At 39.1% G+C, this 26,545-nt stretch overlaps 1 protein-coding gene across 2 annotated transcripts; it reads right to left on the bottom strand.

Moving 5' to 3' along the window:
• Positions 1–329: 329 nt before the first annotated feature.
• On the bottom strand, positions 330–26,467 carry LOC117340168 (intraflagellar transport protein 57 homolog). Of its 2 annotated transcripts, XM_033901927.1 has the most exons (12): positions 26,349–26,467; positions 22,364–22,551; positions 21,783–21,891; positions 21,171–21,224; positions 20,610–20,728; positions 20,193–20,286; positions 19,855–19,869; positions 13,526–13,609; positions 12,265–12,387; positions 7,966–8,232; positions 7,487–7,553; positions 330–2,262 (listed from the first exon to the last, which is right to left on the bottom strand). In XM_033901927.1, exons 2-12 carry the CDS (start codon positions 22,519–22,521, stop codon positions 2,075–2,077), a joined length of 1,278 nt encoding a protein of 425 aa, XP_033757818.1. In that variant the 5' UTR covers positions 22,522–22,551; positions 26,349–26,467; the 3' UTR covers positions 330–2,074. The 2 variants fall into 2 exon arrangements, with proteins under 2 accessions (XP_033757818.1, XP_033757819.1); XM_033901928.1 differs by lacking the exon at positions 19,855–19,869.
• Positions 26,468–26,545: the final 78 nt, after the last annotated feature.

The raw sequence follows: 26,545 nt of genomic DNA, 5'->3' as shown, positions 1-26,545 counted from the left end.
ATATGGTGTAAGTTTGACAGTATGTAGTCAGTTCTATTTTTAGTAACAGTAACCTGGAAGTTTTTAACCAGAATTGCAAATCCTCCTGACATAGTTGTACACCCAGTATAGTCTTACACCAAGTAAAGTAAAGTTAAAGAAAGTCTAGACATATCAATTCTGAGATAACCCTCAGAAAGAAACTAATAGAAGATTCGAGGGCAATATGATTACTAAAGGGTTTTCATGATGCCCCAATTGTCCACATAAACTGTAACAATTGTCCACATAAACTATAACAATTGTCCACATAAACTATAACAATTGTCCACATAAAATACAAACAAGACTTTCTCAGTTCCATCCTTCAATTTATTGAAAGATATGTACAGATCATTTGATGAGATAAAATAGACAATTTCAAAAAATACATTAAATTCAATAAATAAACTATATAGACAATTTTCAAAGTTAAGGATATATGCTATCTTGCACATATCAGTGATTTGTAGAAGAGTTACTCCCCTTGAATACTTATAATTATCATGTTCATGTGTCACCTATTACTGGTAGGTATAAAGTCTGCTGATAAACCATGTCACAGGAAATTTACGATTCACGTCAAAATAATGCAGGATCCCCATTTATTTCTATGACTTGATCCTTTTTTACTGAACCTCATAAGCATCTCATTAACATCTCATTAGCATCTCATTAGCATCTTATTAGAAAACTAGAATCTGTAAGACATGGATGCCCCAGTTTCCAAGCAAATTAGTTTTTGACATTTTTCTATAAATAGTAACAATCAATTTGACCTTAAAACTGGTATGTCTTTAAATATTTACTGGTTACATGTTTTTTGCATCAAGTTTAATGGAAAATATCCAAAAGTAATTAATTCAGTGGAGTGATGGCATTAGTATGTTTTATAAGTAGAAATGGTGACTTTAACCATGAAATTCTGAAAGCTAGTAGTAGGTCAATACCCATTAGGGATTTGTGAAGGAAAAAAAGTTTAGTTTGATATTTTCTGAATGTACAACTAGAAGTAATGGATTGTGGTTTTAAAAAGCTGTTTAACATTGATATGGTCATTAGCCTGCCGCTCATCATAAATCTTTATGTGAATCAAACTTGTATAGATTTTGATAAAAACCTTACAGAAACACTAGAGGAAGGGACTGGCATAGGTAAACAATTACTAAACCAATTAATTCACTGGAGTGACGACAGGAATCAATCTTCCATGAATAGAAAAGATGACATTCACCTAGAAACACAAACTAATAAGGTTTTAACGTTTGATAAAAATCCCTAGAAAAGATGTTGCTACAGGACCGGACGGACATGGGTAGTACTAGTAGCACTACACCCCCTAGTGGACATAAAAAGATTCATACCCGATACATACAGACAAAATGCTGTTACAATATGACAACCATACACTGGAATGTTGGACGGATTCACGAGCATTATTATCACAGTGCTCATTATGTACATTTACAGATTTGATACACATTCTCTCTCTTCACATATATCTGTCACATACCACAGGAACTGGGTACAAATTCTTGACCCCTACGGTCTGTTAGATACTATCATTACACATACAGACCATGGGAGAATTTCTAACAAGTCCCTGTGTCACATACAATCTCCAAAGTACCATCCATTCCTCACAAAACAAGGATAGGAACTGCTACTGCAGTCTGTACAGTAAGCCTTAGTTACTACAGACAACTGAATTCCTATATGATTCTATAAACCAATTGAAAACTGTATACTTTGACAGAGGTTTAACAATTTTAGAGTGACATTTCTTCAGAAATTTTATGAATGTTCTGTTGTAAATTCAGACCCTTCTCGACAACAGCTGCTTATATGGAGTATATCTGAAGAGTTGGTTTTATAACAATACACAAATGCTAATGCGAATCTTTTATAACAATACACAAATGCTAATGTGAATCTTTTCCTCATCATCACACACTACTGGTTTATCCCTGTCTGAACTTATCATTAGCTGTGTCAAGTGTCTGCAGCAACATTACAATAATAACAATCTCTCAGATGTAACAAATGTCCTGATTGGTTAGTAGGTGCTGTAGTCAAACTTGTCCTGATTGGCTGTGGCGTTGCTATGGACCTGTTTGTTCTGTGAGGCCTTGTCCTTGAGTTTGGCGTTTAATAAGACATGTTCCACCACTCCTATCCTGATCTCCATCTGCATGTTCTCCTTCTTCAGCTGTTGAATGGCCTGTTTGATCTTAACAAGGGGAGCTGTCAAACAAAACGACACATTTTAACTGTAAATTTAATTCCTACATCAACAAGATTAATAACACATCAAAGACCCAGTGGATAATCTCTAAAGCTGAGTTTAATCCTAAGGGTTACATCGATACAGAATTACTACTTATATGGTTTAAACATTAAAACATAAATAGTATTCGATATCATGAAACTATGGTGAACTAAATCGATTAAGGGGTTCATGCGGTATCTTGTACAAAAATTTGTTTATTTCACAAGTAGTAAAGTGAGACCTTGTTTTTTAACTTTATAAAATACCCAACTCAACTGAATCAAAATAACCGATCATGCATATTCAAAAACTTTGACCTTCTGAAAAGGCTTTACATGATGTAGTTTTGACAATATACACTAGGTTCTATTTTTAGTAGATGATCTTCCCTAAGAAATTATAAACTCTTATTTTACATCTCACAGTGTTATCATCATGTGAAATTTCAGAAATCTGTTACCCTGACATGAGGAAACTTTTTAAACACCTATAGCACATTGTACATCACTGTGGAACAACATGAGAAGTTTCAGATTGTTTGGCCTTCTGGATTTTAAGATAACCTCTTGAAAGGAAACTGTTGTGGTTTGACAGTATATTCCTCATCTCATTTTTAGTAACAGCTTGACCTTGACCTCAGGAACTTTAAAAACTTGTTTTGCAAATATGCATTTCACAGTGAATCATCATGTTTGGCCCTCTGAAAGACGATGTGATTATGATGGATTATTTCTTGTTCTATCTTCAGTAACAGTAACTTTGACCTTGACAATACTCCCAGAAAGTTTTTAAACCTATATTGTACATCCTCAAATCACAGTTTAACGTGAAATTTCAGAAATGTTGGCCCTACTGATTATGAGATAATCTCCATAAAGGAAGGTATTGATGGACAGACAGACAGATGGACAGACAGACAGATGGACAGACAGACAGACACCAGGATTATTATAGGGGACCTGCCACCCGGAGCCCTCATTACAAGTAATCACTGCCTCCACTATGTGTCTGACCTTTATAATGAGTATTTCAATGTTGGAGTTATAAATCAAAAAGACAATTTCTAACAAGTTTAATGGCTCTGTCCTTTGATCTGATGATATACCGCCAAATTTTGACCAACTTTTCTTCACAAATATCATAGAACGTTTTAAGATTAATTGACAAAAAATTTGATTTTAACAACTGATCCCATTTTTTAATACTTTCGTCTTTGAACATGTGATTATTGTTTGATTCTGACCAACATTGCTTCATGATGTCATACAGTTCAGAAATACATAAATTTGACCTAATAATGCTGTGTACCCTATACTGCTGTGTACCCTATACCGCTGTGTACCCTATACCACTGTGTACCCTATACCACTGTGTACCCTATACTGCTGTGTACTCTATACCACTGTGTACCCTATACCACTGTGTACCCTATACCACTGTGTACCCTATACCGCTGTGTACCCTATACTGCTGTGTACCCTATACCACTGTGTACCCTATACCGCTGTGTACCCTATACCACTGTGTACCCTATACTGCTGTGTACCCTATACTACTGTGTACCCTATACCGCTGTGTACCCTATACCACTGTGTACCCTATACTGCTGTGTACCCTATACCGCTGTGTACCCTATACCACTGTGTACCCTATACCACTGTGTACCCTATACCGCTGTGTACCCTATACCACTGTGTACCCTATACCACTGTGTACCCTATACCACTGTGTACCCTATACCACTGTGTACCCTATACCACTGTGTACCCTATACCACTGTGTACCCTATACCACTGTGTACCCTATACTACTGTGTACCCTATACCGCTGTGTACCCTATACCGCTGTGTACTCTATACCACTGTGTACCCTATACCACTGTGTACCCTATACCACTGTGTACCCTATACTACTGTGTACCCTATACCACTGTGTACCCTATACCACTGTGTACCCTATACCACTGTGTACCCTATACTACTGTGTACCCTATACTACTGTGTACCCTATACCACTGTGTACCCTATACCACTGTGTACCCTATACCACTGTGTACCCTATACCACTGTGTACCCTATACTACTGTGTACCCTATACCACTGTGTACCCTATACTGCTGTGTACCCTATACCGCTGTGTACCCTATACCACTGTGTACCCTATACCACTGTGTACCCTATACCACTGTGTACCCTATACTGCTGTGTACCCTATACCACTGTGTACCCTATACCACTGTGTACCCTATACCGCTGTGTACCCTATACCGCTGTGTACCCTATACTGCTGTGTACCCTATACCGCTGTGTTCCTATACTGCTGTGTAACCTATACCACTGTGTACCCTATACCACTGTGTACCCTATACTGCTGTGTACCCTATACCACTGTGTACCCTATACCACTGTGTACCCTATACCACTGTGTATCCTATACCACTGTGTACCCTATACCACTGTGTACCCTATACCGCTGTGTTCCTATACTGCTGTGTACCCTATACCACTGTGTACCCTATACCACTGTGTACCCTATACCACTGTGTACCCTATACTGCTGTGTATCCTATACTGCTGTGTACCCTATACCACTGTGTACCCTATACCGCTGTGTACCCTATACCGCTGTGTACCCTATACTGCTGTGTACCCTATACCGCTGTGTACCCTATACCGCTGTGTACCCTATACTGCTGTGTACCCTATACCACTGTGTACCCTATACTGCTGTGTACCCTATACCACTGTGTACCCTATACCACTGTGTACCCTATACTACTGTGTACCCTATACTGCTGTGTACCCTATACTGCTGTGTACCCTATACTGCTGTGTACCCTATACCACTGTGTACCCTATACCACTGTGTACCCTATACTGCTGTGTACCCTATACTGCTGTGTACCCTATACCACTGTGTACCCTATACTGCTGTGTACCCTATACCACTGTGTACCCTATACCACTGTGTACCCTATACCACTGTGTACCCTATACCGCTGTGTACCCTATACCACTGTGTACCCTATACTGCTGTGTACCCTATACCGCTGTGTACCCTATACCGCTGTGTACCCTATACTGCTGTGTACCCTATACTGCCGTGTACCCTATACTGCTGTGTACCCTATACTGCTGTGTACCCTATACTGCTGTGTACCCTATACTGCTGTGTACCCTATACCGCTGTGTACCCTATACCACTGTGTACCCTATACTGCTGTGTACCCTATACTGCTGTGTACCCTATACCGCTGTGTACCCTATACTGCTGTGTACCCTATACTGCTGTGTACCCTATACTGCCGTGTACCCTATACTGCTGTGTACCCTATACTGCTGTGTACCCTATACTGCTGTGTACCCTATACTGCTGTGTACCCTATACTGCTGTGTACCCTATACCACTGTGTACCCTATACTGCTGTGTACCCTATACCACTGTGTACCCTATACCACTGTGTACCCTATACCACTGTGTACCCTATACCGCTGTGTACCCTATACTGCTGTGTACCCTATACCGCTGTGTACCCTATACCACTGTGTACCCTATACCACTGTGTACCCTATACTGCTGTGTACCCTATACTGCTGTGTACCCTATACTGCTGTGTACCCTATACCACTGTGTACCCTATACCGCTGTGTACCCTATACCACTGTGTTCCTATACTGCTGTGTACCCTATACTGCTGTGTACCCTATACTGCCGTGTACCCTATACTGCTGTGTACCCTATACCGCTGTGTACCCTATACCGCTGTGTACCCTATACCACTGTGTACCCTATACCACTGTGTACCCTATACCACTGTGTACCCTATACTGCTGTGTACCCTATACCGCTGTGTACCCTATACCGCTGTGTACCCTATACCGCTGTGTACCCTATACCACTGTGTACCCTATACCACTGTGTACCCTATACCACTGTGTTCCTATACTGCTGTGTACCCTATACTGCTGTGTACCCTATACTGCCGTGTACCCTATACTGCTGTGTACCCTATACCGCTGTGTACCCTATACCACTGTGTACCCTATACTGCTGTGTACCCTATACTGCTGTGTACCCTATACCACTGTGTACCCTATACTGCTGTGTACCCTATACCGCTGTGTACCCTATACCACTGTGTACCCTATACTGCTGTGTACCCTATACCACTGTGTACCCTATACTGCTGTGTACCCTATACCACTGTGTACCCTATACCGCTGTGTACCCTATACTGCTGTGTACCCTATACCGCTGTGTACCCTATACCACTGTGTACCCTATACCACTGTGTACCCTATACCACTGTGTACCCTATACCACTGTGTACCCTATACCACTGTGTACCCTATACCACTGTGTACCTATACTGCTGTGTACCCTATACCACTGTGTACCCTATACCACTGTGTACCTATACTGCTGTGTACTCTATACTGCTGTGTACCCTATACTGCTGTGTACCCTATACCACCGTGTACCCTATACCACTGTGTACCATATACCACTGTGTACCCTATACTGCTGTGTACCCTATACTACTGTGTACCCTATACTGCTGTGTACCCTATACTGCTGTGTACCCTATACCACTGTGTACCCTATACTGCTGTGTACCCTATACCGCTGTGTACCCTATACCACTGTGTACCATATACCACTGTGTACCCTATACTGCTGTGTACCCTATACCACCGTGTACCCTATACCACTGTGTACCATATACCACTGTGTACCCTATACCGCTGTGTACCCTATACTGCTGTGTACCCTATACTACTGTGTACCCTATACTGCTGTGTACCCTATACCACTGTGTACCCTATACTGCTGTGTACCCTATACTACTGTGTACCCTATACTACTGTGTACCCTATACTGCTGTGTACCCTATACCACTGTGTACCCTATACTACTGTGTACCCTATACCACTGTGTACCCTATACTGCTGTGTACCCTATACCACTGTGTACCCTATACCACTGTGTACCCTATACCACAGTGTACCCTATACCACTGTGTACCCTATACCACTGTGTACCCTATACCACTGTGTACCCTATACCACTGTGTACCCTATACCGCTGTGTACCCTATACCACTGTGTACCCTATACCACTGTGTACCCTATACCACTGTGTACCCTATACCACTGTGTACCCTATACTACTGTGTACCCTATAAAGGACAAGCCTTACCTCCATCTGTCATACTACTGCCTCTCTCCTCCATATCCTGCTTGATCTGTTCCAACTCTTCAGACACCTTCAAGTCACAGACAAATACATGTTTATAAAATCAGCCAGACACAATGTAGAATTTCTTCTCTAAACATATCATTGATGTCAGTTCACATACAAAGTAAAACAGTTATCCTGCAAAGCATGACCCTAAGTCACTTTAGCTGTTGACTGTCATAAAATAATACAAACACACAAACAAAATCTTGTAACTGTTCAAGGGATTACATATTTTATATTATTCAGGAATTCAAATCCATGTGAATAAATTGTTAAATTTGCATAAATGAAATGAGAAGACAGTGATTATGGAAGTCACTATGGAAGGAAGGGACACAACTCCTACCATGGCAAGCAAAATTTCCTACTACTAACACTTGTCTCGTTTTTTACAAACCTTCTTGTGGGTGACTTATCACAAGGGAGACAATCCTTACCTCTGCTAACAACCTTGACCTCTCCGTGACACCACCACTGGCTTGCTTGTATCGTTCCCTTGTTTCAGACAATTGTTCTTGTTCTCCCCGGAACTGAGCCAGTAGGTGTTCTAGCTGGTTGTTTATGTATTTTTCTCGACTGCCAATCTTTTCCATGGTTCGGGTGATTTCGTCGTGGAGCTTGTCTAGGTAGGTCTTGGTCTCCGTCAGTGATGCCTCTATACCGTCTTTGTGTTGGTGCATCTGTTCTACATGTACTCGCCAATCCTGCCAAATAAAACAGAAGTTGTGTACTACAGAACAAGAGATGCCAAAGGGATCTTGGTGCCTACCATTGAATGTTCCCTATTGGCTCTATGTCAGACTGATCTTCTCTCTACTATTTCCTTCTTTCTTCTTTATCTCTTAATAATCTGATAACGAGAACAGGTGGTACAATGAGGTACCACAGGGAACCTCCCCATGAAGTTTGAGGATTAATTCTCCAGTACTTTTCAAGAAATAGCGATAAGGAATTTCAAATCTCAAAATTCAAGATGGCTTCTTGTTGGCAATTCATTTTTCTGTTCAAAAATCTAAATGAGATAGGCACTACTAGGGGCCAAGGGAAACCTTCACATGAAGTTTGAGAAATATCCCTCCTGTACTTTTCAAGAAATAGCAATAACAAAGATTGTTTATGGACGGACAGATGACAGACAGACCACGGATGCAGGGCGATTTGAATATCCCACCATCTAATCATCTGATGATGGTGGACTAATAAAACCCAAACCTTGAACAGGCTGATCCTACAGAACAGAACAATAACTGGTTTGAGTAGAGATTGTAGTGTTACGTTCCTGGAGATAGTACATGATACATGATCAATCTTTCTAAATGTACAAGAATACCAAGTGTCACAATAACTGCGTTGTTTTTCCATGCATGGACTTTATGTTAACACTATTTTTTGTCGTTAATATGTGAACTTTATTTATTTTATGCTAGGTATTGCTAAAGCAATATATGTCCCCTACCAGCCCTACTAAGAATAGCAGGAGTGACCTTGACCCCAAACTCTGCAACTCAAACTTGATCTGTTGCTGCTCATACTGAAATTATCGGTACACACTCAACCTTTCACCAACATACCTTGAAGCATGGCTGAGAAAAGTGCGAAAAACTAAGAAGTCATATTTTTTTAGTAATCATGCTTGTTAGCCCCAGATGGAAGTGTAGGAAGGGTCTTCCTGTGGGAGGGTAGGAAGGGTCTTACTGTGGGAGGGTAGGAAGGGCCTTACTGTGGGAGGGTAGGAAGGGTCTTACTGTGGGAGGGTAGGAAGGGTCTTACTGTGGGAGGGTAGGAAGGGTCTTACTGTGGGAGGGTAGGAAGGGTCTTACTGTGGAAGTGTAGGAAGGGTCTTACTGTGGGAGTGTAGGAAGGGTCTTACTGTGGGAGTGTAGGAAGGGTCTTACTGTGGGAGGGTAGGAAGGGTCTTACTGTGGGAGGGTAGGAAGGGTCTTACTGTGGGAGGGTAGGAAGGGCCTTACTGTGGGAGTGTAGGAAGGGCCTTACTGTGGGAGGGTAGGAAGGGTCTTACTGTGGGAGGGTAGGAAGGGTCTTACTGTGGGAGTGTAGGAAGGGTCTTACTGTGGGAGGGTAGGAAGGGCCTTACTGTGGGAGGGTAGGAAGGGTCTTACTGTGGGAGGGTAGGAAGGGTCTTACTGTGGGAGGGTGGGAAGGGTCTTACTGTGGGAGTGTAGGAAGGGCCTTACTGTGGGAGTGTAGGAAGGGCCTTACTGTGGGAGGGTAGGAAGGGCCTTACTGTGGGAGGGTAGGAAGGGTCTTACTGTGGGAGGGTAGGAAGGGTCTTACTGTGGGAGGGTAGGAAGGGTCTTACTGTGGGAGGGTGGGAAGGGTCTTACTGTGGGAGGGTAGGAAGGGTCTTACTGTGGGAGTGTAGGAAGGGCCTTACTGTGGGAGGGTAGGAAGGGCCTTACTGTGGGAGGGTAGGAAGGGTCTTACTGTGGGAGGGTAGGAAGGGTCTTACTGTGGGAGTGTAGGAAGGGTCTTACTGTGGGAGGGTAGGAAGGGTCTTACTGTGGGAGGGTGGGAAGGGTCTTACTGTGGGAGGGTGGGAAGGGTCTCACTGTGGGAGGGTAGGAAGGGCCTTACTGTGGGAGGGTAGGAAGGGTCTTACTGTGGGAGGGTAGGAAGGGTCTTACTGTGGGAGGGTAGGAAGGGCCTTACTGTTGGAGGGTAGGAAGGGTCTTACTGTGGGAGGGTAGGAAGGGTCCTACTGTGGGAGGGTAGGAAGGGTCTTATTGTGGGAGGGTAGGAAAGGCCTTACTGTGGGAGGGTAGGAAAGGTCTTACTGTGGGAGGGTAGGAAGGGTCTTACTGTGGGAGGGTAGGAAGGGTCTTACTGTGGGAGGGTAGGAAGGGTTTTACTGTGGGAGGGTATGAAGGGTCTTACTGTGTGAGGGTAGGAAGGGTCTTACTGTGTGAGGGTAGGAAGGGTCTTACTGTGGGAGGGTAGGAAGGGTCTTACTGTGTGAGGGTAGGAAGGGTCTTACTGTGGGAGTGTAGGAAGGGTCTTACTGTGGGAGGGTAGGAAGGGTCTTACTGTGGGAGTGTAGGAAGGGTCTTACTGTGGGAGGGTAGGAAGGGTCTTACTGTGGGAGGGTAGGAAGGGTCTTACTGTGGGAGGGTAGGAAGGGTCTTACTGTGGGAGGGTTGGAAGGGTCTTACTGTGGGAGTGTAGGAACAGTCGTACTGTGGGAGGGTAGGAAGGGTCTTACTGTGGGAGGGTAGGAAGGGTCTTACTGTGGGAGGGTAGGAAGGGTCTTACTGTGGGAGGGTAGGAAGGGTCTTACTGTGGGAGGGTAGGAAGGGTCTTACTGTGGGAGGGTAGGAAGGGTCTTACTGTGGGAGGGTAGGAAGGGTCTTACTGTGGAAGGGTAGGAAGGGTCTTACTGTGGGAGGGTAGGAAGGGTCTTACTGTGGAAGGGTAGGAAGGGCCTTACTGTGGGAGGGTAGGAAGGGTCTTACTGTGGGAGGGTAGGAAGGGTCTTACTGTGGGAGGGTAGGAAGGGTCCTACTGTGTGAGGGTAGGAAGGGTCTTACTGTGGGAGTGTAGGAAGGGTCTTACTGTGGGAGGGTAGGAAGGGTCTTACTGTGGGAGGGTAGGAAGGGCCTTACTGTGGGAGGGTAGGAAGGGTCTTACTGTGTGAGGGTAGGAAGGGTCTTACTGTGGGAGTGTAGGAAGGGTCATCTTACTGTGGGAGTGTAGGAAGGGCCTTACTGTGGGAGGGTAGGAAGGGTCTTACTGTGGGAGGGTAGGAAGGGTCTTACTGTGGGAGGGTAGGAAGGGTCTTACTGTGGGAGGGTAGGAAGGGTCTTACTGTGGGAGGGTAGGAAGGGTCTTACTGTGGAAGGGTAGGAAGGGTCTTACTGTGGGAGGGTAGGAAGGGCCTTACTGTGGGAGGGTAGGAAGGGTCTTACTGTGGGAGTGTAGGAAGGGTCTTACTGTGGGAGGGTAGGAAGGGTCTTACTGTGGGAGTGTAGGAAGGGCCTTACTGTGGGAGGGTAGGAAGGGCCTTACTGTTGGAGGGAAGGAAGGGTCTTACTGTGGGAGGGTAGGAAGGGTCTTACTGTGGGAGGGTAGGAAGGGCCTTACTGTGGGAGGGTAGGAAGGGTCTTACTGTGGGAGGGTAGGAAGGGTCTTACTGTGGGAGTGTAGGAAGGGTCTTACTGTGGGAGGGTAGGAAGGGTCTTACTGTGGGAGTGTAGGAAGGGCCTTACTGTGGGAGGGTAGGAAGGGCCTTACTGTTGGAGGGAAGGAAGGGTCTTACTGTGGGAGGGTAGGAAGGGTCTTACTGTGGGAGGGTAGGAAGGGTCTTACTGTTGGAGGGTAGGAAGGGTCTTACTGTGGGAGTGTAGGAAGGGTCTTACTGTGGGAGTGTAGGAAGGGTCTTACTGTGGGAGGGTAGGAAGGGCCTTACTGTGGGAGGGTAGGAAGGGCCTTACTGTGGGAGTGTAGGAAGGGTCTTACTGTGGGAGGGTAGGAAGGGTCTTACTGTGGGAGGGTAGGAAGGGCCTTACTGTGGGAGGGTAGGAAGGGTCTTACTGTGGGAGGGTAGGAAGGGTCATCTTACTGTGGGAGGGTAGGAAGGGCCTTACTGTGGGAGGAAACTGGAGCGCCTGGAGAAAACACACAACACATACCTATATCACCCCATCCGCCTACCCCTGATTCTCTGTGGGGGTCTGATATTGACTGTTATTGTGTTGGGGTAGCTTTCCATACAAACGAACCTTATTGTCAGTCCTTATTGTGACCTTTAGTTGTGGCTGTACACGTTCGACCTCCAGTTTCCAGTCAGCAGCGTCAGTTGTTGACTCCAGAATATCATCTGGTTTGGTGCTCTCGCTGGTTTGCTGTAGAGATCAGAAATGATAATAGTTTCTGTAAATTCTGTGGTAATTTCAGTACAACACAAAGTTCAGAATCATTACACATGATATTAGTGATATTCAATAAAATTATCCATGCAGGAGGGGGGAGGCATGTTTTGCGATGAACCCACCACCAACCAAATATTAAAACATGTTTAGCATCAAGAATACTAGAACAAGTGCAATCAATGATTGCGAAAGCTCACCGGCGGCAGCAATCACACTATGCATTCATTTTTTATGTATGTATAAGCATGTCATTTTGAAATTGTATGTCACATAATATCGCTCCTAGACCTCTAATGGATGTATAAACCAAATAAGAAGGGTTTGGACTTACAAGCTTTCCAAAACTAACCCCCAAAATCTTTAAAAGTGGCTTTTGTGTCAAAAAAAGTAAGTCCACTAAATGGTAAAATGCCAGAAAAAAAATCAAAAATTTGTCTTGCATGATTTTGCCATAACATCACTCCTGGATCTCTAATGAATGTATAAACCAAATTAGAAGAGTGATAGGTGTATACTTTTGGACTTACCCCCAAAACTTTAAAGTGAGTTTTGGTGCCAAAAAAGTTAAGTCCACAAAATGGTTAAATGCGAAAAAATCACAATTTTTTTCTGCATGATTTTGCCATAACATCACTCCTAGACCTCTAATGAATGCATAAGCCAAATTAGAAGGGCATGAGGTGTATACTTTTGGACTTACAAGCTTCCCAACTTACTCCAAAAACTTTAAAGTTTTGGGGTGGGACGCCGACGCCGAGGTGACAGCATTAGCTCTCGGTTACTCATAACCAGTGAGCTAAATATGGTAATTTATCCCCACCACTCATCAAATCAAATGCCTGCCACCTCTCCCACATGGGTATTCTCGAATAGCCCATAGTAATTTTCTCAGGGCCATTCATTAAACAACACATTGTATGGTAAATGTTATCAGACGATTATCTCTAATGATCAAGTCTAATGACTTCTATCACTGTGGAACATGACTGTCTCAAAAAATGGTATTGTTTGGACTTTGTGCTGTCACACATCCTGGACATATTACGATAACAGATGTACATCAGTTGGAACAGATTGGTCAGATAAGATGAAGGTGAATATATATCTCTACCTTACTCTGGCCGAGACGTTTCAGACCCTCTAAATCCATAATCTGTTCTTCTTCCTCAAACTCATCCTCATCATCACCATGTTGCTACAATATAAACAATATTTTATTTAGAACTGTTGGGACTTAATATCAACTTCCAAGTTTATCCGAGTATTTCAGATTTCCAGATAATAAAGTTTGACTGAATTCACTATATCAGTAAAAACTTAAACTGTTTTGAAAAGTACATATAAATTTACATAATCTGAATAAATAACATTATAATGATAACTGACCATGGAACTACTACTGCATCAGTTCATAAACCTCAGTACAGGTAAAAACACTGATGGACTACATGAATAAATTAACAGCTAATTTAAATATTTTATAATATCATTATTAAAATGTGATCTTATTTCATGTCTGAACAAATTAACAGCTAATTTAAATATTTTATAATATTATTATTAAAATGTGATCTTATTTCATGTCTGAACAAATTTACAGCTAATTTAAATATTTTATAATATTATTATTAAAATGTGATCTTATTTATATCTGAATGAATAAACTGTGAATTTAAATATTGTACAATTTCAATATTAAAATGTAATCCAAGTCCATGTCTGTAATAGGGCTCTAACTAACTTACAAACTAGAGAAAAATAAAACACTGCTGTTTATATTTAAAAAGAAATAATTTGATATTCCATTGAAGCATCATATGGCCAGTTATGTATCCAAGGTCTTTTTTAACAGAAAACATATCTGTAAATGAAATTATAGCTGATTAAAATGGTGAGATATATGATGCTTTGTCGGCTAGGGTGCTGAAAAATCTGAGGAAATATACCAATAAAAAAGACAAAACAAAAAATCAAAAAGAAACAAAATGAGAAAATCTATAAAATGTATATGGTAAGCTTGCTAAAGCATTGCTATGTGAACACTATTAATCATTACTGGTAACAATGTTAGCTTGTTTCACTAAAACCTACCATTATTTATCTACTACAACAGAAACATGTTAATGTGACAATAGTAAAAGATGCAGGATACATTTTATTGGATTTCAAGGAAAAATACATTTTACATTTATAATCTATCATTTTGTCCCTAACAGAAACAATTATTTTGATTCTAATATTTTTAATTTTTAATTTAATTCATGCCAACAGAAACAATTATTTTGATTCTAATATTTTTAATTTTTAATTTAATTCATGCTATCCTATTTCAATCTGAAAAGAACTGATGCAATAAAGGGACTTAACAATGTTACACAGGTTTTGTATAAACTGAAGGTTTTCAGACAAACATGTCCCACAATCAGTTAACTGATCAGATGGATTGACAGATATATTTGGTATAAAAAGGCTACTTTTACTTTAAACTTCTTAATACGTAAAAAAAAAAGTTCTATATCTTTGTGCAACATTCACCATCGGTTGAAGAGTGCTCTGAAATGTTTGTAGGGACTGATACAAATAAAGAAGCCACAATTTTTTTGGTATTTAATGAAAAGATATGTTTTTACCAATTTAACATTACCAGATAACACCTATTACAAAAACACCAATATATATATATACAACACAAACACTAAACAGGTATGTAATTCAGCTAATAATCATACATTGGGAAATATAAACAAGTACAGGTGATCAGTATGATTGGAGGGAAATATTAGTCCATTTATAATGCTGATATCTCAAACTTGTAAAAAAAAAGAAAAGGAATAAGAAAAGATATAGATAGGACAGAATGGTGAACAAAGTTCATGTTAATACAATGTATCTATATTATATATACTACATATCAGGCTTACTACCATCCCTCCCTTCTCATGTATATATCCACTGGATTCTGTATATTATATATACTACAGATCAGACTAACTACCATCCCTCCCTTCTCACGTATATATCCACTGGATTCTGTATATTATATATACTACAGATCAGGCTAACTACCATCCCTCCCTTCTCACGTATATATCCACTGGATTCTGTATATTATATATACTACAGGCTAACTACCATCCCTCCCTTCTCACATATATATCCACTGGATTCTGTATATTATATATACTACAGATCAGGCTAACTACCATCCCTCCCTTCTCACGTATATATCCACTGGATTCTGTATATTATATATACTACAGATCAGGCTAACTACCATCCCTCCCTTCTCACGTATATATCCACTGGATTCTGTATATTATATATACTACAGGCTAACTACCATCCCTCCCTTCTCATGTATATATCCACTGGATTCTGTATATTATATATACTACAGATCAGGCTAACTACCATCCCTCCCTTCTCACGTATATATCCACTGGATTCTGTATATTATATATACTACAGATCAGGCTAACTACCATCCCTCCCTTCTCACGTATATATCCACTGGATTCTGTATATTATATATACTACAGATCAGGCTAACTACCATCCCTCCCTTCTCATGTATATATCCACTGGATTCTGTATATTATATATACTACAGATCAGGCTAACTACCATCCCTCCCTTCTCACGTATATATCCACTGGATTCTGTATATTATATATACTACAGATCAGACTAACTACCATCCCTCCCTTCTCACGTATATATCCACTGGATTCTGTATATTATATATACTACAGATCAGGCTAACTACCATCCCTCCCTTCTCACGTATATATCTACTGGATTCTGTATATTATATATACTACAGATCAGGCTAACTACCATCCCTCCCTTCTCACGTATATATCCACTGGATTCTGTATATTATATATACTACAGGCTAACTACCATCCCTCCCTTCTCACGTATATATCCACTGGATTCTGTATATTATATATACTACAGATCAGGCTAACTACCATCCCTCCCTTCTCACGTATATATCCACTGGATTCTGTATATTATATATACTACAGATCAGGCTAACTACCATCCCTCCCTTCTCACGTATATATCCACTGGATTCTGTATATTATATATACTACAGGCTAACTACCATCCCTCCCTTCTCACATATATATCCACTGGATTCTGTATATTATATATACTACAGATCAGGCTAACTACCATCCCTCCCTTCTCACGTATATATCCACTGGATTCTGTATATTATATATACTACAGATCAGGCTAACTACCATCCCTCCCTTCTCACGTATATATCCACTGGATTCTGTATATTATATATACTACAGATCAGGCTAACTACCATCCCTCCCTTCTCACGTATATATCCACTGGATTCTGTATATTATATATACTACAGGCTAACTACCATCCCTCCCTTCTCATGTATATATCCACTGGATTCTGTATATTATATATACTACAGATCAGGCTAACTACCATCCCTCCCTTCTCACGTATATATCCACTGGATTCTGTATATTATATATACTACAGATCAGGCTAACTACCATCCCTCCCTTCTCACGTATATATCCACTGGATTCTGTATATTATATATACTACAGATCAGGCTAACTACCATCCCTCCCTTCTCATGTATATATCCACTGGATTCTGTATATTATATATACTACAGATCAGGCTAACTACCATCCCTCCCTTCTCAAGTATATATCCACTGGATTCTGTATATTATATATACTACAGATCAGACTAACTACCATCCCTCCCTTCTCACGTATATATCCACTGGATTCTGTATATTATATATACCACAGATCAGGCTAACTACCATCCCTCCCTTCTCACGTATATATCCACTGGATTCTGTATATTATATATACTACAGATCAGGCTAACTACCATCCCTCCCTTCTCACGTATATATCTACTGGATTCTGTATATTATATATACTACAGATCAGGCTAACTACCATCCCTCCCTTCTCACGTATATATCCACTGGATTCTGTATATTATATATACTACAGGCTAACTACCATCCCTCCCTTCTCACGTATATATCCACTGGATTCTGTATATTATATATACTACAGATCAGGCTAACTACCATCCCTCCCTTCTCACGTATATATCCACTGGATTCTGTATATTATATATACTACAGATCAGGCTAACTACCATCCCTCCCTTCTCACGTATATATCCACTGGATTCTGTATATTATATATACTACAGGCTAACTACCATCCCTCCCTTCTCACATATATATCCACTGGATTCTGTATATTATATATACTACAGATCAGGCTAACTACCATCCCTCCCTTCTCACGTATATATCCACTGGATTCTGTATATTATATATACTACAGATCAGGCTAACTACCATCCCTCCCTTCTCACGTATATATCCACTGGATTCTGTATATTATATATACTACAGATCAGGCTAACTACCACCCCTCCCTTCTCACGTATATATCCACTGGATTCTGTATATTATATATACTACAGATCAGGCTAACTACCATCCCTCCCTTCTCACGTATATATCCACTGGATTCTGATGTTAATACAATGTATCTATATTATATATACTACAGATCAGGCTAACTACCATCCCTCCCTTCTCACGTATATATCCACTGGATTCTGATGTTAATACAATGTATCTATATTATATATACTACAGATCAGGCTAACTACCACCCCTCCCTTCTCACGTATATATCCACTGGATTCTGTATATTATATATACTACAGGTCAGGCTAACTACCATCCCTCCCTTCTCACGTATATATCCACTGGATTCTGTATATTATATATACTACAGATCAGGCTAACTACCATCCCTCCCTTCTCACGTATATATCCACTGGATTCTGTATATTATATATACTACAGATCAGGCTAACTACCACCCCTCCCTTCTCACGTATATATCCACTGGATTCTGTATATTATATATACTACAGGCTAACTACCATCCCTCCCTTCTCACGTATATATCCACTGGATTCTCTATATTATATATACTACAGGCTAACTACCATCCCTCCCTTCTCACGTATATATCCACTGGATTCTGTATATTATATATACTACAGATCAGGCTAACTACCACCCCTCCCTTCTCACGTATATATCCACTGGATTCTGTATATTATATATACTACAGGCTAACTACCATCCCTCCCTTCTCACGTATATATCCACTGGATTCTCTAAATTATATATACTACAGGCTAACTACCATCCCTCCCTTCTCATGTATATATCCACTGGATTCTCTATATTATATATACTACAGATCAGACTAACTACCATCCCTCCCTTCTCACGTATATATCCACTGGATTCTCTATATTATATATACTACAGGCTAACTACCATCCCTCCCTTCTCACGTATATATCCACTGGATTCTCTATATTATATATACTACAGGCTAACTACCATCCCTCCCTTCTCACGTATATATCCACTGGATTCTCAATCACAATGTTACATGTTACCTCATGATATCAATCTACTTTTTATTTTAGTTTTAAACACTTTCGTTTTTTATCATTTATTTCCACCTGCTGTACAGTCTATTTTTAGTTTTTTTTCTCCCACAGTAAATGATACTAGTATGTTAAGGTGTGTGGTTGCTAGATTTTATATTTGATATCTTGGTAACCCTTGAAAAATAAATCTGACATTTATTTCTGATGCTACTCAATTATCAAAGAGAATTTTACTTCATATTATGACCCTCAAATACAATAAAGATCCAACAAAAAATTAAACTGATAGTTGATAAACTTTCTTAATAAGAAAAAAACAACAACATAACTTTTCATTTTTATGAGACAGTAATATTTAAATCAAAGTACTTTTATGAGACCATTGGATTGAAATACGACTCTGTACTCAATTTACATAAAAGGACATACAATGTATTTAATCTAGACTAATCTATATACACTAATTTTTTTTATTTTTTTGTACTTTTTTTTTCTCTGCACGAGTTAAGACTAACCATTTTATCAGATTATGTCCTGACAAAAGGAGAATAAAATTGTAACTCATGGATGGGAGTATTGTGGTCTGTTCTTAATGCTGTGATTCCTTGAGGTAAGATCGGATTCTAAAATTAAACTACAAAATGGTTGATATCATGAGGTAACTATAAACCTATAAACCTATTAAGTCCTAATAAAGCTTTCTCTCTCAAGTATTTCAAAACATTAATATCTTCTCCAAATGTCACAGTTTTTCTATAAAATAATCAGTATTAAAATTATGGAAATATTGTACAAAATCTAAACAATAGTACAATTTTCCTTTTTTTTAGGGTTTTCACCAAATAGTAAACAGTTTGTAAACTTTTGACTTGAAAAATGTTTTTAATGGTTAATAAATAAATCTAGAGGAAGGATAACAGTAGACTGTGATTAAATACCCACCGATTGCTGCATGTACTGTAACGATGTGTTAAATAACAACAAATTATTGATGGTCGAACAAAAGTAACATCTGACCGAGATATCTAACAGCTGATCATCAGATCAGACTATAGCTACTCATTTAATGGTTTTTGGACATACAACAGATTTGGTACATTACGGACAATTTTTTTATAACCGTTAGTAATAAACAACTGAGTAAACAATATAACGTAATGACAAATAATTAAATCAGACGTTAGCAACATCTAGATAACAAAACAATACATTCGGTGATGGTCAAGATACGGAGGAAACATTGCTTGCATCTTTGTATTGTCCATAGACTATTTATCTACCTGGAAGAAGTTTTTCTCCACCTCTCCTAGTGTCAACTCAGCATCATCTTCTATCACAGTTTCTTCCTCTGTTTCTTCTGTAGGGTATTCGGGTCTACAAATAGATTTTTTTATTAAATATTCCAGTTTATGAAGAAATGCTGATTTCATTACTGTAAGTGTAAAGCAATTCTGGCAAAGACTTGGAACAAAACAAGGAAAGAAAATATTGGAGGTGGGTTGAGCTGAATGCCAGTGGCTCCACTCCACTGGTCAAAAAGTATGACCAGACCACTATGGTTTTAAATTCAGGAGCTGGTCTGACCATTCTTCTGTTAAACATTTCTTTGTTTTATTTTAGATTCTAAGACTTAATTCAATGCTATATAATGCACACATGTTGTTCACATTCAGCAGATAATAACATGACCAGCTCACTTTTCCCAGTTGAAATTCGTAGATTTAAGAGCCTCGTCTGCCAGTCGTGTAAGGACATATATCGCATGTTCTCCACAACCCTGCTTCAACTTGGACGGAGGGAAGTCAATTTGGTGTCCCTGTAGAAATGTCATGTATGTTAATGATAACAATAACAATCCAATTAATCGTTGGGTATTGTAACTAGTGACAGACCTGCAGCAAGGTAGGGCATGATCTGGATTTAATCCAAAATGATTCAAAACTCTGCCACGGTTATTTGAAGACACTCCTCCACTGAAAGGTCTTTAAGGTGATAATAGTGGACACTAAACTTGTTGATAACAATTTGAAGACAGATGTGGATTATTACAGGTTAATATTTTAACTCCTTATTAACATATCTAATAAGATATGGAATGATACAAAATCATGGTTACTTAATAATAGTGAATTTATTTCAATACCATTTAAAAGTTAGAGGTTTTCTATTTTTATTATGGCACCCTTTAAGATACTACATGTACAGTCTTCTGTACTTTGCAAATTGGAACCAAGTCAGTATTACATTAATATACTTACGAGTTTTCTGACTTCTTCTAAAATGCTGGATATTGTGGCATTAGGATCATCATACTGTGTAAACACATTGGTAAACTTGAGATTTCATCCATAATTAGAATCTGTTATCAAATGTCATATTCTTTCCTGATTAGGAGCATATTGTAAAACTCATAATCAAAAATATTTGTAAAACATTTAGGAACTGAAAAAAGAAATGTCAACTATATGATAGACATTGTGTGCTTTTTTAATATTTCATTTCAAAATATTTTATTATCAAGTAATACATGTATGAATTACATAAATATATATAAATAAATGGATTAGACAACAGGCTAAGCCTATACTGGTCCTTTCCAATAAATCTGGCTTTTTAATATATTTATAACTGTTAAATACATTCCACACCTAAGTTACACCCTAAGGTACCCAGGTCTTGTTCAGTCTGTCGATGCTATACACTGATTATAATTACTATATAAAATCTACATCAACTCTCTAATGATACTTAACAATGCTGAGAAGACTGGCCTTTATTCAGATCATGTTTTAATTTAATTGTCTTAAGAATATTTAGAAATCATGCTTTAAATGAGAATGAGAGATACTACATTGGTAGCCTGAACCTACCTCCTGTGGTTGCTCAAAGTTCTTGCCTGCTTTTCTAAGCAACCAAGCTGATAGTGATGTAAACATGAAAAATTGCTCTCCTGGATTTGTTGGTATAGCAAAGTAATGTCTGAAACCAAACATTAACACCTCTTTGAATAAAAAGAATCAATTAATGCAATAATGATTTAATATTAATGATCAGCTTTTATGATTTCGCATCTTTAAAATTCAATATGATGGAGAGACACGAGAGTTAGTGATATCTGTATGTACACTTTCATATTAGCAGTCAGAATGGTTTTGAAAAAATTCTAGCCACAGTAAATGATACATGCTGAATATGAAAACTTTCAAACATGAAATATAATGTCTTAGCTTGAGATGTCAGGCTAATGGACCTGTACAACCATATACAATTGTGTATATGTTAATCTTATCAGCAAAACATGCAAAAATATCTGTTTTTGACTCCCTAAAATGAATTTCAACACTCTGGATTTGAAGAGACATATTCATTTGGACATATTTTAGGGAGAAGGTGATTTGATCTACGATACTGCCAATGTCACATGGAATTTCATATTTTTAACTTGCTTTACCTTGATATTGGTTTCATATTAAGTGTACGTGAAAATTCCTTTTCATAATCCAATAATCTCAGCTTGTCTAGAAATTCTTCCATGATGACAAATGGCATATAGACAAGACCTGGTCCGCCATCTTCTACGTCTTCACCTCGGCGTTTGTCCTCCGACATCTTGTCTGTCTGCAGTAGCAGGAACTAGCCCTGTAAAAATAAAGCACCTAGCATGTACATAGACAAAACAACAGCAAAATGGTCTTTCCATCAAAGATGTAGCAGACTTTTTTTGCCAGCTGGTTCTATCTTGGGAAAATATTCTGAGAAAGAACTTACTGCAGAAAAAGACTTATATAGGCACTGTCTGTTGTCTAACCTTTTAATGATTCAGTGTATAGTGTGTTGAAACCAAACCGACAACTATAAAGTGAATTAACATATATATGCAAAATATGGAATTGATAATAATATGCTTTTTCAAAGTGTCCTCCAGAGACAAACCTAATCCTCTCTGTAACAGAGGTAAAAAGTGTCAAATGGCTCTGCTATGGATTGAACCAGGAATCCCCGGATTACTAGCTTTATATATATAGACGCGCGACTCTCCTCTAGAGAAATTTTGCCTAGTTGAGTCAGCTCAGTATCAAGTAGCTATGTATACCAAGCTATATATATCTAGTCTATACTGTATCCAGGAAATAACTCATCCCAGCAGGGGTATCAACAATGCTTGCGGAGCATGGCCAAGTGTTTTTGTCAATACCTCCCAAGTTTATATATGGGTGCCAATATAACAGAGTTAATTATACAGTGTTCATTTTAGGCCGCGCCATCACGCTATTGGCGCTATTTTTTATCACTAGGCACATAAAATGATGTTTCACCGGGTCCTTGGACGCAACAAAAAATATGGACCATTCCTAAGCGATAGTAAAAAATATCTGCCGTATAACCGATCTCCACGGTTGTTTTCTTGGTTTTCATGCCGAACGCACCTCGAGTGATACAATGATGTATTTGATTGGTCGATAGAGACATGTACCCTAACGATGATTTTGATTGGTTCGGATCGTTTCAGAAGTAAACATAACAAAAATGTCTTCGGGAAAAAGAAAAACTCTGTGTGACGGGTCCGTGAAAAGTAAAAAACAAACCGTATTACACTAGGCTCCAATTTTTCGGCGAGTCAACAGTCAGATATTAACAATGACGGAATGATCAATGATTCCACAAAGCAATCGGGCGGTGCTTCAGCGAAAAATACGGAGCAATCCGACATTGAAGTTACTGAATCTAAGCTGGTGGACCAAACGGAATCATCGACATCGGGCTGAGTGTTTCAGAGCAAATGGCTTTCTCTTTTTGATAAGTTCATTGTTCCTAGATGTGAAATTGACTGACAAAGTGTGAATTTTTATGTGAATTTGAAGATTAAGAAAATAAAAATTATACTGGTAATGCTAAATTACTTTTATTAAATGTTTCTTGATGTGATATTGCCCGACGTTTGAATTTTTGATGTGCACGTGAAGATTTAGAAGAAGAAAAACAAAACAATTTATAACAGTGGTCAGGATACTTATTTTTATGTTATTTTTACCTTGGCCCTACTTTTTTGGACAATGACCCCAGTTTTTCAACCCAAGGGGGCCCAATGCCCCCCCCCCCCCCCCCCCCCCCCCCCCCCCCCATCCCCCCCCCCCCCAACCCCACCCCTTTCACAAATCTAAAATGAACACTGATTATATATTATCATCCTAATATCTCTGGTAAGGAACACATTTGGGAAAGTTTCCTGTTAAATCTCTATGAAATTGTCGCTAGTATATCCATAGATAACTCATTTTCTATTATACAGTACAGTGATTTGCAGATATCTTCATCCTGAAGATACCATATTCAAATGTATGTTGGCATGTTGAATTTCCAAATGGGATGCCTATTAATGCCTAGATTATCATGTATATAATTACAGTATCAGCTTTATTTTGTTGAACTACTCCGATGAGATGTCATTCTAAATGAACATACATTGTCTTTAATTTTATTGATTTAATTTTGAGATTCTATCTGGCCAAAACAAAGTATATGTTTGTTTCCTATTACATGAAATGACAGATTTTTATTTTGTGGGAAATGGTTTTTTTTTTGATATTATACATATTGATATAGCATATTATGAAATTTCCAATGCAATGTTTTAGATAAAAGTGAAAATCTAGGTAGTCAATACACATATATTTTGTTTTTGCCTCTGCATTCCTTGTATCACAATATTTTAAATAAGCCACAAATAACTTGAAGCATTATTTCTGTATGATATATGTAATATACAAAACCATCATCAGAGAGTATAGTAAAACTGATATTTTCACATCAGTTGAATAACATATAAATATGTCTATATCTTTATAATACATTATCATGTATCTTTCAGATTTTACTTTTATGAACTTTCTTATACAGTGAATGCTTCATGTGATTTTGGTACATCTAGTTATTACATCAATACATACTTCATATTACTTAGAAAGAAAGGAGTTTTGCTATCAACAGCTTTGGTCATTTAAGTGTGGTGAACCACTGTTGTGTGTTATGTTACCTGTCGTTCCGGACTGTCCGTCTTCTACTTTGTTTATTAGTCTCGACGTCAGGTAGACGTTTGTAAGTAACATACACCTAGGAGGTTTAGAAGCGTTCTAAAGATCCTGATTTTATAATAGGTGGCGCTAGTTTCCCTTTCGCGAGAGTATAAAAGGCGGCGGTCGAAACTAGATATTGTTCACTTCTTCGTCTGACACGAACGAGATAAGGCCGGACAAAAAGGTATTAGTTAAGATATAGACGTGCCTGAACAAGGCTTCCCTATATCAAAGTACTTATTGTGTATGTAATAACTTACGGTAGAGTACGGAGGCAGATGTGCCTGAGTAAGGCTTCCCTTCTCCGTGGGGACTCTAGTTAGTCTATGTGATCGGTACATCACATACGTTGTAAGTGTATTAATATCAATAGCCTTGGGTCTGCTCGTGGTTTATAAGAAAGTGTCTGAGAGCCCCAAGTGTTGTACTGTACGTACATGCCTAACGTTAAATATATGCTAGGGAGTGCTCAGTAAGAAGTGAGTACTCAGTGAGTGCTCGGTAGAAGTGAGTGCTCGGTAGCAGTGAGTACTCAGTGAAGTGAGCGCTCGGTAAAAGTGAGCACTCAGTCAAAGTGAGTGCTCACTCGGTCAATGAGTGTTGAAACTCTCTTACCCTCATATATAAAGTAATCATAGTTGTATAATGTGATATTGCCCGGAATAAACCCCAGATAGGGAAGATTCATTTTGGTCAGGGAGCACTCATTATTTCATGTAGTATATTATTCCGTTCTGTTAATATAAATAGCTCTCTGTTTAGGTATATTTGTATTTCTACTGTAGGATTACTCAGAGGAACTGAGCAATCATTGTGTTATATTTCAACTGTATAGCTAGTTGGTACTTGATGTATATTACATAAACACAGCCAGGTCAGCTGTATATTTCTGTATATTTTTGCACTGAGGACTCGAGTAAAACTAATTATATGTTAGACAATATGGATCATCAGTAGTGACTGATACGGACCCTGTAAACGTCACATAAGGTTGTCAGTTGGATTTGTAGTCTTTTATGCTAGTATTTCTCCATTACTGGCTTCGCGTTGGCTGATATAGATCATTTTCCAAAAAAATTGGACCCCCCCCCCCCCCCCCCCCCCCCCCCAGCTAAGCCTCTGGATCCGCCACTGATTGAAACCGGTTAGTACTACATTACACTACCGACTACAGTGTAAATCCTACCAAATCGTTTCTTCTGATTAACTGTCCTACACTGGTACTTGGCAATTTTAAATGTATTTTATCTTAATGAAGTGGTAGGTATTAAACAACTACTGTGGGATACTGCTACTATATGTGTAAAATTGTCACAATATAATGATCGGTACCATAACAACACTGCTATCGATGCTATTTACCTGCTGTCACAAGTTCAGTTTGTCTTGGTTTTCGTCTAGAAAGAATGTCATCAACGTGGTCCTACGCTTGTACAAATCATTCTCAAGTCCGAGACTACAAAACGTTTAAACGATGTCGATTGATTCGATTCTTAACGCAGGCGCTGTCATTCGAGCACATTGGACTTCCGTTATAAACAATTTTCCATTAAAAAAAC

The sequence above is a fragment of the Pecten maximus genome, chromosome 13, assembly GCF_902652985.1.
Source record: "Pecten maximus chromosome 13, xPecMax1.1, whole genome shotgun sequence".
Taxonomy (NCBI): domain Eukaryota; kingdom Metazoa; phylum Mollusca; class Bivalvia; order Pectinida; family Pectinidae; genus Pecten; species Pecten maximus.
This window is presented reverse-complemented; position numbering and strand designations above follow the sequence as displayed.